General features: G+C 37.2%; 1 protein-coding gene across 2 annotated transcripts in view; it reads right to left on the bottom strand.

The window, feature by feature from the left end:
- Window positions 1-1224: 1224 nt before the first annotated feature.
- LOC126253306 (receptor-type tyrosine-protein phosphatase N2) overlaps window positions 1225-19287 on the bottom strand; it is a 449946-nt gene continuing 431883 nt past the window's right edge. For both annotated transcript variants that reach the window (XM_049954535.1, XM_049954536.1), the window contains 2 exons: window positions 9948-10001; window positions 1225-4897 (listed from right to left, as the gene is read on the bottom strand). In XM_049954535.1, the coding sequence (XP_049810492.1) occupies window positions 4621-4897; window positions 9948-10001 (331 nt within the window). In that variant the 3' untranslated portion in view covers window positions 1225-4620. The remainder of the gene's footprint in view (window positions 4898-9947; window positions 10002-19287) is intronic.

The raw sequence follows: 19287 nt of genomic DNA, 5'->3' as shown, positions 1-19287 counted from the left end.
TTTTTATTTTTGGTCCTAATATGTCTGAGGTTCCTGAAGATAGATATAAAGCTGGAGAAAAAGTAATCCACTCATACTTATCACTGTCATTGTTGTATATGAATGTGTCATAGCAAAAATTTATTGCACAACAGACCTTATCATTTTTTGCCTCAAAATGATAAACTGCATTGGACACTGCACATGTGGGGACAACAGCAAGCTTCATCTTCACATCAGCTATGAATTAATGGCATTTCCTCTACACTTTTACTTGAAGTAAACTTTATTGTTTTACACCTTCCTATACAGTATGATTTATTAAATCTAGTCAACAAGGTTGAGGATGACTTAAAATAACCAATGTTCTTCTTTGTCACAATTTGGACGACCCAGTGTCAACAGAGCTCCATTGGTAACAGCACACTGCCTCTCATGAGCAACTCTACTTGGTTCATATCTCAAGAAAACTCTAAAGAACTGTTGATCATGTTATTTATTCAAGTTTGGGGGTTTATGATGGTAGCTTTTCTTTCACATTTTTGTGAGTTTCATTTCAGTGCGTATTAATCACTTCATGTGACCAGGTTTGCACTCTCTTTAACACTATGTATAAAACACAATGAATATTAATTCAGTTTTATCTCCATCATTAACACTTGTGCTACAACAAAAGCAACTGATAATTATCGTGGATATTAAATGAGTTGCAAAATTGAGCAAACAGTAACTTTGGATAATCGTTTCAGAGAAGCTATCACCAAAAACTGAAATTTGCTTTACAAATTAAGATCATGCTGAGTTGTGTTACCTGTTTATCTGTTTACCAATGTGCTGTCACAAAGGATATGTGCCTGTCATGTTACACATATGTAGTCCACATAGCTCCTGTAGTGGTGTACAATTCTTCAACCACCTGGCAAGCCACAAATTTTTATAATTTTCAACATTTTCTTTTAAAAATACTTGCAGTGTGTTTCAGCACCTAAAATTTTGACAGGGTCTTTCTTTTGGTGTATTATTCCTGTACAAAAACAATTTCAGGGCATGTTTCAATGTATTGGACTGGACCATTCCCTTGTCAGTTACATGAGATGCAAATATTTAAAAAAACTTTCATTTACTTCTCACTTGCCTAACACTACACGTAGACAGTTGGGGTACGCACATTCCATACTGGGGGTGAGGGGGAAAGGTTGGGAATCACTGTTATAGATGCACAGCTGGTATAATAAATAAAAATAGTTACAGTCTTGGGATACATTTATTAAATCTGACAGACAGGTACTTTGCCTTATAGGACACACATAGCTGCTGTACAGAAAGAAAACAACCACTAAACAAATTGCTTGTCACTCCTGAGATTTCTCTCATACACATATTTATAGGTATGATTACCCTGTAATAGGATTATACAGCAAATGGTTACATAAATAATCACTTGACATATGTTTCTTACAGAAGAGGAAAATTGTGTGAATGTACCAAATAGATGGAGAGAAGGTTCTTCTTATTTAATTACTAAATGACATTGATAAGCAGACAAAGGCATGATGACAACAATTATTTTATGACACACTTGCCTTCTGTTTTTTTCTAAAAGTACTGGAGCATGTGTGTTGTTTTGGGCGCAGTCCAACACAGATGTTATACCTGTAGTAGGCAAGAGCGAGGGAAGTTACTACAGGTACTTTTCCCCGGTACTTCAGAATTACAGTAGGCAGTTGTATCTTATTATTAGGGAACGCATTGCACTGTGCCATAGAGATATATATTATATATGTATGAAGGGGGGATGTGCCTGGTTATGCTGTGCAAGAAGCCTATGGGAGGCTGGTACCATAAGGGTCCTTCCACAACACAGTTTATTTGGCAACATTCAGCCTCTCCCCCCTCATATATGATACTTTTCCTATCACCCCAACCCCCCCACATTTCGCACTGAATGTATATTGCCACTGACAAAATAAATAAAGACCAGTATACCACAAAGCTCAACAGTTCTTTGCTGTTATTTTAAATAGCAGGCAACAATAAATATATTATTATTATGGAATAAATAACATTTTAAATAATCTAGTATCATAAACATATGCTATATGATTCATCATTGCACATTTAAATATATATTTATTTAAATATATGTATATATGTGTATATATAGAATTTATGTACTCCCATGTAAATTATCCATCACATACTCACTGAAAGTACTGCCAATAATACTTTTTTTACACAGTATCACACTTAAAGCATATATTAAACAATCAGCTATCATAAACATTCAACAAAGTGCAAGCATTTATATTTGTGTTTCTGCATTTTTCAGTTATTGTGCAGTGCTAATTATTATGCTACCATGTATATTCTGTAGAGTAACTGTTATAGAAAAGGAGGAGGTTAACATATTCTGTAATTCATGTTTGATGAATGAATTACACAACAGACACAAAAATATCTTTTGAATAGCAAAGTGTTGAGCCATGTTTTGTGCATTTTGTGCTTTGGTTTTATACTTCTTCATTATATCTACATATATTTGTACTGCTAAAGAGTTTTGTGCATGGTTGAATAAAATAAAGTGCTTTAGGAATCTTTTAACAGCGGTGTATATAGTATATTTAAAATTGTATGCCGAGATTGATCCTGTGGAACTTTGTGACGTGCAACATCAATTAAGTGCTAGGCCATTAAAAATTCCTTAAGTTTAGCTTACAAGCTAATGTTTTATAATTTTTCAGTTTCTCCTATAACATATGGGACACACTAGAGCAGAGTGTGCCCTTTCTTCGTGGCATTCTTGAGGAGAAACTTTAAAAAATTAATACTTTTTCAAGTAATTCTCTGCTTTGATTTTGTCCACATTGCCAAAAGTGGGCAGAGAAGTCCTCCAGCATTTTAGGCTGCAACACAATTATCTTTGGTAGATTAATTTCCGGATTGTTTCTTATGTTGAGCATATCTGCTATCAACACACAAGTCTTGTATATATCATGTAGTTTAATTTTCTGTTTCGTTAATTTTCTTGATGCTGCCAAATAAACGTAAGTTTATTGCATCTGGTAGCAAACTAATTGTAGCAGTACTTTAAAAATGCATTTAAGCACAGGTAATGGTGGCATGTAACTGATTAATCATTGCTTTGTGGTTGTTTTCCTGCTTTTTGTATGCCATTGTGTTAGTCATCTTACATGTCATGCACACTTACATTTAAAAAGGAACTCAAATAAATAGGAAGTTTAAGTGTTTCTTCATCACATATTTTCCCTTGTAGAAAAGTACTTTAAAAAAAATTAAAGTTGCTTTTGCTGAAGGAAAGGAATCTCATTTTTATATGTGGTCATGAAAACACTAACTTTAGAACTGATGTGGGCAATTTAGAAGAATCCAAAATAAGAAATGTCTTTTCAACTAAGGAATTTAGTTTAACAGAGATGTCGAGAATGTCAAAATCATAACAATAAGGAAAACATTAATGGTCAAAATGCATATCACTATAAGATAGCTCCTGCATGCATAGATAAGCAGCATACACCCAACAGTGCATATATAAATACAATAAGAAAACCACTTTTTTCTACAGAATGACATAAGCACTGTTATTATACTTCTCTTGAGGTAACATTAGTAATAATAAAGGCAAACACTGTTAAGTTTCTGTTCTGGCATTGCCATAAACATTGATGCATTGTTTAATAGTATCCTTAGCAATGAGTCTCAAGTTGTCTATGAAGTTCTACAAGGTACTAACAGTAGCTTTTTTTTCTATAGATATCTACTTACGAGTAAACACAGTCTTACTATAACTAATTTGTCAAATTAGTCCTATTTTAAATTACAAACAAAAGTTGGCTATTTCTTATTAATGGCATGTGCTATTAATTTTAAAAGAATAAAACCTGAGTGTTGTTGCTGAAAAAATAGGCCTACCATGCATGCAGAAGACCATCCTACATACAGCAGCATTCTGTGCTACATTTGTTAATCTCCTAGTTCACTCCTGAAGAACTAAACATTCGCCAACAGTTTACTCTTCAAGTCATATTAAGTTAACAAAGTGGCATTTAAATTCCTCTGTGATGGGAAATGATACCTGGTGTTTGTTCATCTAGAAATTATTGATGCCTGAACTAGAATGTCAGCTCAGGTATAAACAATAAACATAAAATAATGTTATATACTACATAGCTACCAGTATTAATGTTAAAATCTTTTTCTCATATTTCATTTCTATTTATAATTTAGACTTTAATTAAAAATGGCATGAGATTATCTACAAAATGTATGTTTCTCCAGAAGCCATAGGGATAAAAATGTTGTTATATTATCATCATGCAGCTACGTTCCATGCAGGAAGCCACAAACAGGACTGTGTGTTCTTTATTATGATACAGTTTTCTCTACATGCTCTCCATCTTACACAATAATCACATTAAATAACGTTTGTAAAAATATCAATTGATTATATCAGTTTTCTATTTCACTCTCTAATGCAATTTCTTATTACAATAATTTGAATATTTATCATGGTCCAATGTGCCTGACATTTCTCTCACCAATGAATAATATTTTTAATGTGATGTTATTTCTGTCAGTGTGTGCACAGCGCTATTAGTGGCTTCCTGTAATTATTTATAATTTTTACTGCTGCTGTTGTTGCTGCTGTTGTTGTTGTTGCTGCTGCTGCTGCTGCTGCTGCTGCTGTTGCTGCTGGGGCAGAGCCTTGAGGATTGCATGGACCTCTTCTGCAACGGCTGTCAGAACAAATTCAAACTGCTGCCGTGTCCTCACCATGCCAGGTCTCTGGTCTCGGATATGCTCCAGAGTGGCTGCTATGTCAATCTCTTTGGCTCCCTTAGCCATGCGATTCAGCACCATATCAATGAGGCAGTATGTACCAGTGCGGCCTACTCCATCACTGTAATATTTTAAAATTAAAATTAGATGCACAACACCTTATTAAAAATCATGAGATTTCATTCTAGGGTCAAAAAACCAAATTTAAGAATTAATATGTCAAAGATCCGCCTCAGTTGCAAAAAGTTACTGGTCTTTGCCCAGGGTTCAGCTAGAGGAATCTAGCCTTCTTCAGAAGTATAAAATAAACTAATACATGACCATGCAGTCAAACATAAAAGCTAAAGTACCATGGTACCATGTCAAACTACGTAACTCAGCTGAGGAACAGCCCAGGCCCCACTTCATGGAAAGCAGTCGGTTAGCCGCAGACGCTGCATTGGGACTAACTGTGGCTCCACGGATATGTACTGAGCAAGATGGCAGATCACGCGCATGTATGCACGGAAAGTCAAAAGTGCCTACTACTGGATGTCTTTATGTTATGTACTGGGAAATTACCAATAATGTTAAACCATAAATTCGTGAGAGAACAGGGCACTAAGTAGATAGAATCCTGATGATCATCAACCAGAAACTGAGATCTTATTAATGGACAAGAAAATCTACTTAGCCGTTAAGTTCAGCTTGTTAGATTAAAAACCTCAAATGATCACTGCTAAGTTATATGGTCCTGCACAGTCTCATGCAGGGGACAAACAAGGTTATATGGCCATAGTGTGAGAACTTCTCAGGGTTAGGAGAAGGTGGAAATAAAATAATTTCCATTATACATGGAGTAATACAGGGTGTTTCAAAAATGACCGGTATATTTGAAACGGCAATAAAAACTAAACGAGCAGCGATAGAAATACACCGTTTGTTGCAATATGCTTGGGACAACAGTACATTTTCAGGCGGACAAACTTTCGAAATTACAGTAGTTACAATTTTCAACAACAGATGGCGCTGCAAGTGATGTGAAAGATATAGAAGACAACGCAGTCTGTGGGTGCGCCATTCTGTACGTCGTCTTTCTGCTGTAAGCGTGTGCTGTTCACAACGTGCAAGTGTGCTGTAGACAACATAGTTTATTCCTTAGAACAGAGGATTTTTCTGGTGTTGGAATTCCACCGCCTAGAACACAGTGTTGTTGCAACAAGACGAAGTTTTCAACGGAGGTTTAATGTAACCAAAGGACCGAAAAGCGATACAATAAAGGATCTGTTTGAAAAATTTCAATGGACTGGGAACGTGACGGATGAACGTGCTGGAAAGGTAGGGCGACTGCGTACGGCAACCACAGAGGGCAACGCGCAGCTAGTGCAGCAGGTGATCCAACAGTGGCCTCGGGTTTCCGTTCGCCGTGTTGCAGCTGCGGTCCAAATGACGCCAACGTCCACGTATCGTCTCATGCGCCAGAGTTTACACCTCTATCCATACAAAATTCAAATGCGGCAACCCGTCAGCGCCGCTACCATTGCTGCACGAGAGACATTCGCTAACGATATAGTGCACAGGATTGATGACGGCGATATGCATGTGGGCAGCATTTGGTTTACTGACGAAGCTTATTTTTACCTGGACGACTTCATCAATAAACAGAACTGGCGCATATGGGGAACCAAAAAGCCCCATGTTGCAGTCCCATCGTCGCTGCATCCTCAAAAAGTACTGGTCTGGGCCGCCATTTCTTCCAAAGGAATCATTGGCCCATTTTTCAGATCCGAAACGATTACTGCATCACGCTATCTGGACATTCTTCGTGAATTTGTGGCGGTACAAACTGCCTTAGACGACACTGCGAACACCTCGTGGTTTATGCAAGATGGTGCCCGGCCACATCGCATGGCCGACGTCTTTAATTTCCTGAATGAATATTTCGATGATCGTGTGATTGCTTTAGGCTATCCGAAACATACAGGAGGCGGCGTGGATCGGCCTCCCTATTCGCCAGACATGAACCCCTGTGACTTCTTTCTGTGGGGACACTTGAAAGACCAGGTGTACCGCCAGAATACAGAAACAATTGAACAGCTGAAGCAGTACATCTCATCTGCATGTGAAGCCATTCCACCAGACACGTTGTCAAAGGTTTCGGGTAATTTCATTCAGAGACTACGCCATATTATTGCTACGCATGGTGGATATGTGGAAAATATCGTACTATAGAGTTTCCCAGACCGCAGCGCCATCTGTTGTTGACAATTGTAACTACTGTAATTTCGAAAGTTTGTCTGCCTGAAAATGTACTGTTGTCCCAAGCATATTGCACCAAACGGTGTATTTCTATCGCTGCTTGTTTAGTTTGTATTGCCGTTTCAAATATACCGGTCATTTTTGAAACACCCTGTATGTTGATTTGTTAATGTGAAATTTGACTAACATTATGTTATGGCACTATATTACTACGCATTTATGACTGACTGGGTGTGTAAGGCTTAGGTCATCATTTATGACTTTATGCACAGATGGTCAGCATTGTATTAAGGAAACCTCTAGTAACTTAGCCAAACATACACTAACTATAAATATAATGTGTATGACCGTTCACTAAATGTAGTCACAAGGGTGACATGGAATAAAACTCTTAAGGGATAAGGTTAATTATTAGTTAGTAGTGGGTTCAAGACCCCTATGCATTTAAATAGGTTATGCACACTCTAGTATATCAGATATTACCTATTTATGAAATTGCCTATAAGGCTATTAACTATTTAGGATGAGGATTATTGCGAGTGTGGTGGAATTCTCACATAGACTACCAAGAAATAAGGACCTAATATTTAAAGTAGGGTGTGTCAGGGCATACCACGCCACTGCCACCACATTTATAGACTGTTGAGTGACAAAGGTCAATCTAATAATATGGACATAGGGATATGGTCTAATAGTGAACAAAGTAAAAATGTCTCACATAAGTTAATAGCATAATTCAGAATGTAATATTTACATTAGGGTGTGACTGGGTGTACAACACCCCTGTCATCACACTTACATACTATTGACCGACATAGGTCAAGCATTTACAATAGTAGGGTGTGACTGGGCACACCATACCCCCGTCATCACACTTATGTACTTTTGACCAACATACGTCAAGCATTTACAAAAGTAGGGTGTGACTGGGTGTACTATGCCCCCGTCATCACACTTACGTACAACTGACCAACATAGGTCAAGCATTTACAAACTACAGTCTGCTACCTAACCTTTGATGGGAATAATATCTCAAAGGTTACATTGTATACAGCATGACTACGTGGGCAACACATTATTTTTCATTAAAAAAGTTCTTTAAAGCAACAAGGTCAAAATTATCTGCCTATGGGAGAATACTTTAAACCATATTATATAACTATTAATAACTATTAAACTTAGCTTAAATTGGTGTCAAGTTCTCATCAAATAGTATTGGCCAGCTTGAATTAAGATGGGCATAAAGCTCAAAGCCTGTGGGTAGAAAGAAAAGGCCATGTGTGCCAGCATCGTTAGTAGGTTTGGCTACCATATTGTCAGTTATGTTGGAACTATAATTATATTTACCATAAGGAAAATTAATTAAACCGTAGTATTGAATGTTACCAAATGTCGTGGTGAATTTCTAAGTCTTAAGCGTTGAAGTATTACGAATGGATATGCAGAGACAAGGCATGAAAGTTAGTGTGATTCTCTAGCTATGTGCCATTCTTAACTGTTAGTCATAAACTAATAATTCAGAGAATTGCATATAGTGCTCTGGAAACTTAAATTGTATGTTACAATAGTAAGTGTCATAGTAGCATCACAAGCTAGTGTATTATGCATAGAACTATGAGATCAAAGTTATGGTACCATAAGGTCTTTAACAGAATCAAAGTAATAGCTTATACATACTAGGAAAATAAGTGGGCATTCATCAGATGTAAGTTTGTCTCATGTTATACATAAGTTTATTTTATTAGCCAATATACAGTTGTACATCTTTCGTATTCTATTATCTATGTAAGATCATATATGACAAATCCTTCATCATTTTATAAATATGAGATACAAGGATGCTATATAAATAAATAAATAACTAAATAAAATTTGGGCTGCTTCACTTTAAAAAAGTAGATTTCCATTTTAAGTTAGTAGTGTGCAGTTCAGTTGTAGTTGTTTTAAATGTTGGAGTAAACATTTTTTCTCAGAGTTATGAAGTAGGAAATAATGTGTCTATTTTATGATTTTTCAAAATAAACAAATGTGAATGTTAGATATTCAACTATAAGATATTTTCTCTGGCATCCATTAGGCTGTTTTCATGAAAAACAGAGGGATGTTGCAGACTGTAAACTACACAACTACATATTATTTCTTAATTCTTCATTCATATCTTATGAACAGATAGAACAAGTCTAGTGACCAGAATCAAGGAAGACCGGAGTGCACTGGCCTATGGGCCGATGGCACCAATGGGGAATGACCAGTGCAATACAGACAAACACAACAGGGACGACTGACAACACAGACCACATGGTGAGCTATCTAGACCAGAGAACAAAACCAAATTGGATACCAAGACATAGCGATTATCAGCGACCAGAGCAATGATGAAAAAATAACCTATCATGAGCGCTGTCGGAACATGACTGTGGTCCGAGCATCTGTGCTGCTGGCTTTATAGGCCCAACATGATCACTGCACTGTTAGATCGGCACAGTGGGCTTGGCCTGCGCACAGGGCTGTGGTGGTGACAGCAGCACTCACAGGTTATAGAGGTGCCGCTTAGCAGCTGTCGTCTATGTCCACGCCTTCTGGCAGGCTGTTAAATTGTCGGACCAGGATACCAGATCGAGAGTAAAATCTAACAGGCAATACAAACCATCTTTTTTCAGTGACTATTATGAATTACACACACTACGATCAGTGAATGATAAAATGAGTTTATTAAAGGCGGCAAGGCTTGGTACATGGATTTATGTTTCCAACTCAGTCACACCTAGGTGCAGTATTTTATGACTATTTATGTAATATTCTGAGGTGTTCAAATCACAGGTGGCATCACCAATCACAACATATACTGTTTTCTCGATTGATTTAAAATAAATGTTTCAAAAATTCTGCAGGCAGATGTTAAACTAAGCTGATGTTAACTGATATTCACTTACCTGCAGTGGACAACGATGGGGCATGAGCGTCCACGGTATGATTTATTAACTTTCCTAAAAACAAAAAGCAAAAAATTAAGAAGCCATTAAAATCTTGAAAATTAAAAGAAAGTTAATTTTTAAAAGTAAAGGAGTCATTAGGATGACTGAAATACAAACAATTATATTTATGAAATAATTTTATCAGCATTGTCTTAGCATTTCACTTTCTGTTCATTGCCCTCATTATTTATTAATACCAGCAGCAATTTTCATACCATTTCTCAGACAGACAAATAACAGCAGGATGTAACTGACTGAGCAGTGCAGTGGTTAGGACACTGAAGTCACATGCAGAAGGACTGTGGTTCCCATCTTGATCTGGTCATATAGTAAAAGATTCCAAAGCTTTCCCTAAATCATTTAAACCTTTCAGCCTAATTGGTTTCATAGTTTCACTTTGTACCTACTGCAATGGTGATTTCTCACTGGATCCACCATGACCTCACTGATCTGTGCAGTCATCTTGCAGCAAAACAGGAAATTTGTGCTTCAGGCAGTTGCAGCACTACTTGAAACAAATGGTCAAATGGCAGTCAATGCCTATTGCATCCTGTAATGTCATAAGGCCAATTCTTCTGAAGAAGATATTTTTACAAATGTCAAAACCATAGTCAAGGGATAGTAAACCTTTATTTTCGACTGGTTGGCAGATTTTTTTTTTTTTTCAAGAACACAGTTGCTGTTTTGCAGCCATGTTTAAGATTTTAAGACTATTTTATTTTATATAATCACCATCAGTGACAGTTTCTATATATTAGATAATATTAAGTATATATGATATTTTACTAAGGAATGCTTATGTTATAATGGTAGTTTCAATCAAAACCACCATGTTGCAGATCATTTTCAATTTTGGGTTACATATATTGTGGATTTCTTAAAACATAATACATTACTGAATAACTTCATAATTTGGTGATTTTATGGTGAAATACCTTTTTTTTAAAATTATTGTGATGTTTACTCCATTAAGTCAATAAATAAAAACAGGGGAACTGTCGATAAAGCAGACATATTGAAAGCAACATATGCCATTGACTAAAAAACAGAAAATAGTGGCACAGAATATTCTGGCACCTCACTGATGTCAGTATTGTGAACAGTTTAAGTTACATTTTCAATAAGTTGCCCAAGTTGTCATTATCATTTTTCAGGTGTGCGGTAGTTACATGACTTATTGGATAGGTATCTTTCATCCCCTTTGGGGAGAAGGGAGACAAGTAGTCCAAGAAACCATTTCAAGCCCTATGTCTCAAAGGCAGTGTATACTGATAAAGCAGAACACATTCCTGTAAAGAGCACTTCTAAGCATTGTGCCTACTGCAGCAGCAAGCAAAATCCCAAATGAACAAGATGTATGTGTTCCATGTGCAAATTTGGATTATGCATGATGAAGGGGTAATAGTGCTTACAGCTGTATCATGAGTAGCGCTTTCACGTGTCAGAACTAAACATGAAGAACACAAAGGAATTTTTGTATGCTTGAAATGAAGGATCATTATAAAATTATGTGTTATGGATTCTGCTTTTGTCATTGTATTCTCAGTTCTGTTAATATTGGAATAATACTCCTGTTTAACACATGGCTGGTATAATTAAAAATGTTCATTCGTGATAAATAAAAAGGTGGTAGTTTTACCAACAATCTAGGAAAAGGCAGATTGCTCACACACACACACACACACACACACACACACACACACACACACACACACACACACACACACACGCACAACACACACACACAAGCAAGCACACCTCATGCACACACAGCCACCAACTCCAGCATCTCACGCTGATGGCAGGTTTTATGTTCAGGTCTTCTGAAGCTGGCATCGCTACAGTGGTTTATAAAAATATAATTTTCAACTCAATTTTAAACAAAATAATATGTGGCTCAAAGGGTTAATGCAAATACTGTAACTGTTCTTTGAAAGGGAAGTGGTTGATTTTCTTCCCCGTCCTCCACCAATCGCAGTTTGAGCCCAGTCTCTAATGAACTCATCACTGACAAGGCATTAAACGCTAATCGACTTTGCATTAAACTGTAGAGTGATGTGTTTTCATGTTTTCAGGATAAATGAGAAAATTGTACTGCCTATGTACTTTTCCTTTCTGCTACACAAACTAAACAAGGGCAGAACACGTCAGAATGGTTAGTGCTAAAGTAAAAGTTGCCAGTATGTATGATCTTTATCTCCTCTATTTGTTATATGGAAAAACTGATGGTATTCATTACAAACAAGGAATTCTGCAACTATATACTCTTCCACTCTAAAGAACACTTTACATCTCCATGTCCCAGGAAGATAATACAAATGATGTCTCATGATGTTGACAAACAAGCTGACAGGATCTGCAAGTCACTCTGAACTGTTGTCCACCAAACATGTTTAGGCTGTTTCAGGAAAGCGACTTTTTCTTAGGTGAGGAATCTGGAGTACAATTTGTATGGTTTGCAACAGCTATGACATGGTCTTCCTCTGAGGTACAACTTACTTCTCAACAGTTACATACGTGTTTTTATTACTATGTGTCGTTTTGATCGAAAGCATATTGTGTGACACATAACTGGCCACACAATTCAGAGTTTGTGACAATTTCTGTATATTGTGCTAGTTTGATGGTATTGGGACATATGCTTCAAGATGAACATACTTCTTTCTTTCCTTTTATATTTTACCTGGCCACAATAAATTGTTTAAAATATTGTGTGCTTCTATCTCCATTTGTTTGTCTGCTTCTCTACATCATACAGTCTATACCAAAGAATATCAGATATTAAGTGAGAATGTGAAAGCAGGAAACATCAAAGAAAAAGATAGACTACTGCTATTTATCATTTTCTGCAACTAGAATAAGAAGATCAGGGTCAGTTTCAGTACAATGCAGGGGGGGGGGGGGGGGGGGGAGAATGAGAATAGAAACTTTTAAGCAGTGGTTCCTCTGTGGGGAGTGAAAGGCAATGTAAAAAAGAAAAGTGTTAGAATGACATACTACAGAAAATGAAATGACTCTAAAAGTACTAGGAATAAAGAGAAGTTCAGAAAACTGAGACAAGTAACTTTCCTTTCTTTCCTGTGTCTGTGCTAATTTTCATGACCTCTTCTGTGACAGACAATGCAGATGCACTCATCTTCAGCCACATCTTATTAGGACTGCACAATTATATATGAGGCACATCCAGAAAGTAAGTTTTCCTATTTTTTTGTAACAAAGACAACATGGATACACAAAAAACTTTATTGGCAACAGATACAGCAATGTTTGAGCAATTTTTCCGCATAGTCACCAAAAGAACTGAGACACATATCATATTGTGGGACCAACTTCTGTACTCCCATGTCACAGAGGTCTGCCGCACGTGTATGGAGCCAGCGTGTGACAGTCACCTTAAGCTCTTCATCATCGTCAGAACACTGGCTGGAGGACAGGAATTTCTTGAGGTGCAAAAAAAGATGGAAATCACTGGGAGCAAGATCAGGAATGTATTCTGGATGATCAAACAGCTCCCAGTCAAACTTCTGCAAAACAGCTGCTGTGCATAGAGCCATATGGCAATGAGCATTTCCACGGAACAGCATAACACCTGCAGTAAGCATCCCGTGCCTCTTGTTCTGAATGGCATGTCCTGGTTTCTGCATTGTTCCACAGTAATGGCCAGCATTCACTGTTTCACCTCTGGGCAGAAAGTCAACAAGCAGATGCCCTTCCTGTCCCAGAATAACATGCACATCACTTTCTGGACTGACACAGTCTGTTAGAATTTCGTCTAGACTGGAGATCCAAAGCAACACCATTGTACTGACTGCTGCCTGGTTTCTGGGATGAAGAGAGAAATCCATGTCTCATTGCCTATGACAACCATTCGAGGAACTCATCACTGTCATCATGATACCACTGCATAAATGTCAGTGCTGCTCTAAAGCATTTTTTTGTGCTCAGATGTGAGGTTTTTTGGCACCCACCTGGCACACAATTTCTTGAACAGCAGATGCTTAGTGACAATTTCATGCAACAAGGATCATGATATCTGTAGAAAATGGCTGCTGACCACTATTATTGAGAAGAGATGGTTCTCCAGGAAGCACTGCCACACCAGCTCAACCAGATGATCATGGATGAGGGACGGTCGCTCATTGCGCTCTTCATCACGGACACTTCGACAACTTTAGGAAAAAAGCCTAGACCAGTGACACACCATCTGTTTGCTCATGATGTTCTGTCTATAAACATGATGATGACTTTTCAATGGGTGCTATGTTTTATGCATTAAGGAACCTTATCACTGATCAAAACTTGCAGGTGGTAGGAGAACAAATAAGAGACGTCATTCCAGGGCACTGCTGCCGTGGTACTGGCATCAGGCGGGACCTGTCTGGCTGGCATTTGATTGTATTTCCAGGGATTGCATATTACAGTCTCAGATTTCAGAAATCATATATGATCACCAGCTTTTATCAGTATGATCATCTCCACATCTATGTTCAAGTATTTTAAAGTGGAAGCACATGACAACATTCTGCTAAAATACCAGCATCAAGCAAGTGCTTATAAAAACAGCAATCAGTGCTGTTATATGTCAAAATATTTATTATATACCAATATTATGATGTACAGCACTACTGTTCACTGCTTTTAGAAGTTGTTGCTCAATTTGCTGTTGTAATAGGGTTTTTAATGTATTTTCACACTAGCATACTTGAACACAGATCTGCACATGATAATTGTTGATAAAACCAGTAATTATATGTTATTTTTATTACCTAAGACTGGAATAAGGGATCCCTTCAACTTCACTGGATTGCTGTGGTTCTTTGATGTGACTGTGTCATATTCCTTAAAAATTTTGCACGTCATTTTGAAAACTCCTAATGAGTTACACCTTTAAAGACACAGTTCAAGAATAGTAACTCTCTGATAGTGTTTTACATTGCAGAAAGTGATTGTGTAAGTAAAAGAACCACATATCCTTGGGGTGACTTCAATGCCAGCATACTGTTGTTTTCTGCATTATTATACTACTGAACAATGCAGATTGACTTGTCACTACTGATAGTTTGCTACAATTGTTGCCATTTAGTCACTGGAAAGTGGAATTGTATTCTTTATTGTAGAGATCTCCTTGTCAACATCTGTGAAAGGTGGTTGTTTCATTTAACAGGTTTACGAAAACTTGACAACAATAAAGCCTTAAGATGCTTGGACTTAACAAGATGTTCAGCAACAAAGCAAGGCAAGCACACCAGATATAAACAAGACAACTCATTCATACATTCACTCATTCACACAAAGTTCTACACATCCCTTTATGAAGGAGAGCCTTCAGTCATATAGAATGAGTCAAGTTAAACATTAATAGGCAGAACAGTCACTACTGGCTACTTCTGTGAAGTAGACTAACAACAAATTATGACTAGTGTTTATCAATAAATAAATGAGCCCCTGCTCAGGGAATGAGAACAGGGGGAGTAAATGCAGGAATCCTGCATCGCCACTCATGGCAGGGTACTAGTGGAGGTGGTTTGCCATTGCCTTCCTTCGATGTGTGATGAAGTGTCAAGTAGATATCTATGTCATGTGGGTGACTGTGATGACTGCTTGCACAGTGTAGTGTTGGGTTTGTGTTGTTATAGATGGAGGGAAGGGAGAGCATGGAACTCCTTGTCAGCACATAGCTTGCTCCTCTCGAAAAGCACGAAAGGGCTGCCGAGCTTAATGCCCCCATCCGACAAATTGTTCTCCACCAACAGGCCCTCATTTCATGAGACAGTGCAGAGAAGGTTGGAATTTAATCCAGGACTTTGGCACAAAGACTGGTGGTCAGAAACTTTATACTACCACCTTTTCTCCCCGTGTCAGTCAAATACTGGCAGTGAAAATTTGATCCACCACCAGGTTCTGAATTGGTTTATCTCCTAGTCAAGTGCCACTGCACAGGCATGCATTAGTGACCACAGCAGTGGAATTGGGTTAGTGATTATTTACTCAAACATATACTTATGGTAATTACTTAATACATTGATGTTAGGAGAAAAACAGCTAATTTGAAAAATAAAGAAATAAGTAAATAAACAAAGAAAGAAAAAAAGAGGCCACTGCTCCTCCTGCTGTATTACTCACTCACTGTTTTTACTTTTTACTTCAAACAGAGCATGAATGCAACTTCACACAGTCCTCAACTGACTATGTACTGGAAAATTCTGGAAATATCTAATACAAATACAGAAGTTACCCAAAATTTACATTCTAGAGTCCAAATATTCTGATACATTGTAGAAGGGATTGCCAATGAGGCATTCTTTTACTTTGTTTTTAAATATTTGGAGATTTTCTGTTTCCTGCCTCATGTCCACTGGCAATAAGTTACAAACTTTTGCACCAGAATATAAAACTACATTCTGAACTGTAGTTAGGAATGCATAGTCTATATGGAAGTTATTCCTATTGCTAGTATCAGATTGTGAATTGCTGAGTTCATACTAAATTCACTCATATTATCAGCCACAATGCCAATGGCCTTGCCACAGTGGTAATACTGGTTCCTGTTAGATCACCAAAGTTAGGCGCTGTCAGGCCGGGCTAGCACTTGATTGGGTGACCATCTGGTCTGCCGAGCACTGTTGGCAAGTGGGGTGCACTCAGCCTTTGCGAGGCAAACTAAGGAGCTACTTGATTGAGAAGCAGCACCTCCGGTCTTGGAAATTGACATATGGCCGGGAGAGCAGTGTGCTGACCACATGCCCCTCCATATCCACATTCAGTGATGTCTGTGAGCTGAGGATGACATGGCAGCTGGTTGGTACCGTAGGGCCTTCATGGCCTGTTCAGGAGGAGTTTAGTTTTTTATCAGCAAAAATGTCATTAGGGAGTATATGTACTAGCAAGATATTGTGTTATCAACTTTATTTCCTGCACACTTCTGTAGCAGAAGTGCCTTAGCTGCAGTGCCACAGAAGACTGCACAAAAAGACAGAAATGTGTAGAAGTATACAAGATATTCTAGCAGTCATTGTGTTGCTCATTACATAGATGATGCACTGAGTGGCAGACAAGCACATTGAATAAAGGCTGCTAAATATTATTTAGCTCTCAGTTCTTCATCAGATATAGACAAAAAATAATGTCTAGCAGTTTTTATTCAGTATACTTGTCTGCCGCTCAATGCTGTCTCTGTGTGGTGAGTAGCAATTCAGCCTTTTTATACTGTTGCTATTTCATCTCAGATTTTCCATTGTTTGAGCATAGTGAGAGGGATTTCTGAGAGCAAAACAGGCAGAACTGAGCTTTTTGGTTAACTTATCCATGTGCTGGAGCCGCTTTAGTTTATTATCCATCTGGATGCTTTAAGGGATCCTGTCAATGGTACAGACTAGTATACAATCTGATCCCTTAAATTTAATATAGAATCTGTTACAGAGGTAATGGAAATCACAATATTTGTAAGTACTGTTAACATTTGATGTTTTAGCAAGATGCAGATTAACTGTACTAAATACTATGCCACCAGGAGTTTAAATTTTTACTTTACACATAAAAAAACTGTTTTTGGAAAGTTATAAAAGGTATTGTAACATCTCAAAATTAGTTTAAAAGTATTTATGATATTTCTACAAAACTTTTGAATGTTTAATTTTTTTAATGTTGAAGCAAAGATTCAGGGATAATGTTAGCAGGAAAAAAAAAATGTGTAATTACAATGCAAATTAACTTTTTCTGTTACTGTTTACACCTTTCACTATAAAAATGTTTTGCTATCTAAATTCTGCTTATATAAAACCTGTTACCACATTTTTAGTAACAAATACTGTGTTCAAACTGCCAAAAATATTGATTATAATTTCAGCTATGTATTTATCTAAATAATACTGTGAAATATTTTGATTTTTAAATGTTATTTATACCGTGATAGCAGGGCCTGGAAGTTAGCATCTCTGAAGTCTGATTTTAGTTTGGACTGAATCAGTAGCCTGTGTTGGTTCTTGCCAAAAATATTTCGTGCTGTTCTTTGTCTGGTAAAACTTGAAGCCATAAATGAAGAGTAATTTAATATGGTGTTTGGATTCCTAGACACCTCGGCAGAGTTGCATTTCCCACAGATGAGTACATTTTCAAAATTGTTTTTAGTTGTGCATTTATCATTCCAACATTTACCTCTCAGTGGTTGCAATGGCAATTGTTCCAATAGAAATAGATGTAGTTTTTCAAAGTTCATTACTTGCAATGATTCTGATATTCATTGTTGTTGCAGTTTTTGAATGGTAGGTGTTATGTTGTCCAGGAACTTCGTACATGGAGCCTCATCCAAAAAATGCTACTTATCTCCGCTACTGTATACTGTTGTTACTACTACATTCCTGAGTCTTTCGGGAAGTATACCTTGACTCACTGAATGGCTACAAAGATAACTCAAGGGTGATGCTGCCAAGACAGTACAATATTTTGGTGCTTTGGCTAGACAGCATCATAGCCAGAAGAGTTACTTATTTTTAGAGACACAATTATTTTTGTGATCTCTCTAACAGGTGAGTTGAAAAAACTGATGGTGTGGAGGAATATTTATTACCTGTCTACGTAAGTTTATTCCATCTGTTTTCGATGAACTATATTTTGTCCTCATATTTTCAGTTACTGTTAGGAAGAATTTATTGAATATAGTAACCAGTGATTTGAATTCTTTATTGTATGTCTTGCTCTGTATCATTTGCCTTGTCAAGGTTATTCATTTCCACTGAATAATGCTCTAAATTGTACTTGTTCTGTCCTTGGAATTTTGAATTTTTTGTGCTAGTATACAGTTTCTACATTTTTGAAGAATTTTGTAAAACTGCTTGCAGTCCATTTTTAGTTTTGATTATTGTCAGTCCATTTCATTAAATAAAGCTCTCTCTTCCTAGTGCAAGAGATTTTGATCCATAGTGTTAACCACCCTTTCTGTGCTTCCACTGCATGCCCCTGAACCTTTAAACTAGATTGGTAATGCATACTGTTGGAATAATATTTTTAAGGAAAAATGAAATTTGTCATCTACTGTGTCCTTGGTGAACTTATGTCCATTTTTCATACTGTAAATTCTCTCTGAGTAATGTAACTGAATCAGTATTTAGGCACAATGAAAAAGACTTCTAAAATATATAAGCTTTTGGACAAAGTCCTCCTGAAGTAGAATATGCACACATTCACACAAGAACAACTCACACATTCAAGAGCCCAGCACCTGGAGAAGTAGCCATGCATGTGCGTGTGCATATGTGTGTGTGTGTGTGTGTGTGTGTGTGTGTGTGTGTGTGTGTGTGTG

This window comes from Schistocerca nitens, chromosome 4 (genome assembly GCF_023898315.1).
Source record: "Schistocerca nitens isolate TAMUIC-IGC-003100 chromosome 4, iqSchNite1.1, whole genome shotgun sequence".
NCBI classification, from domain to species: domain Eukaryota; kingdom Metazoa; phylum Arthropoda; class Insecta; order Orthoptera; family Acrididae; genus Schistocerca; species Schistocerca nitens.
This window is presented reverse-complemented; position numbering and strand designations above follow the sequence as displayed.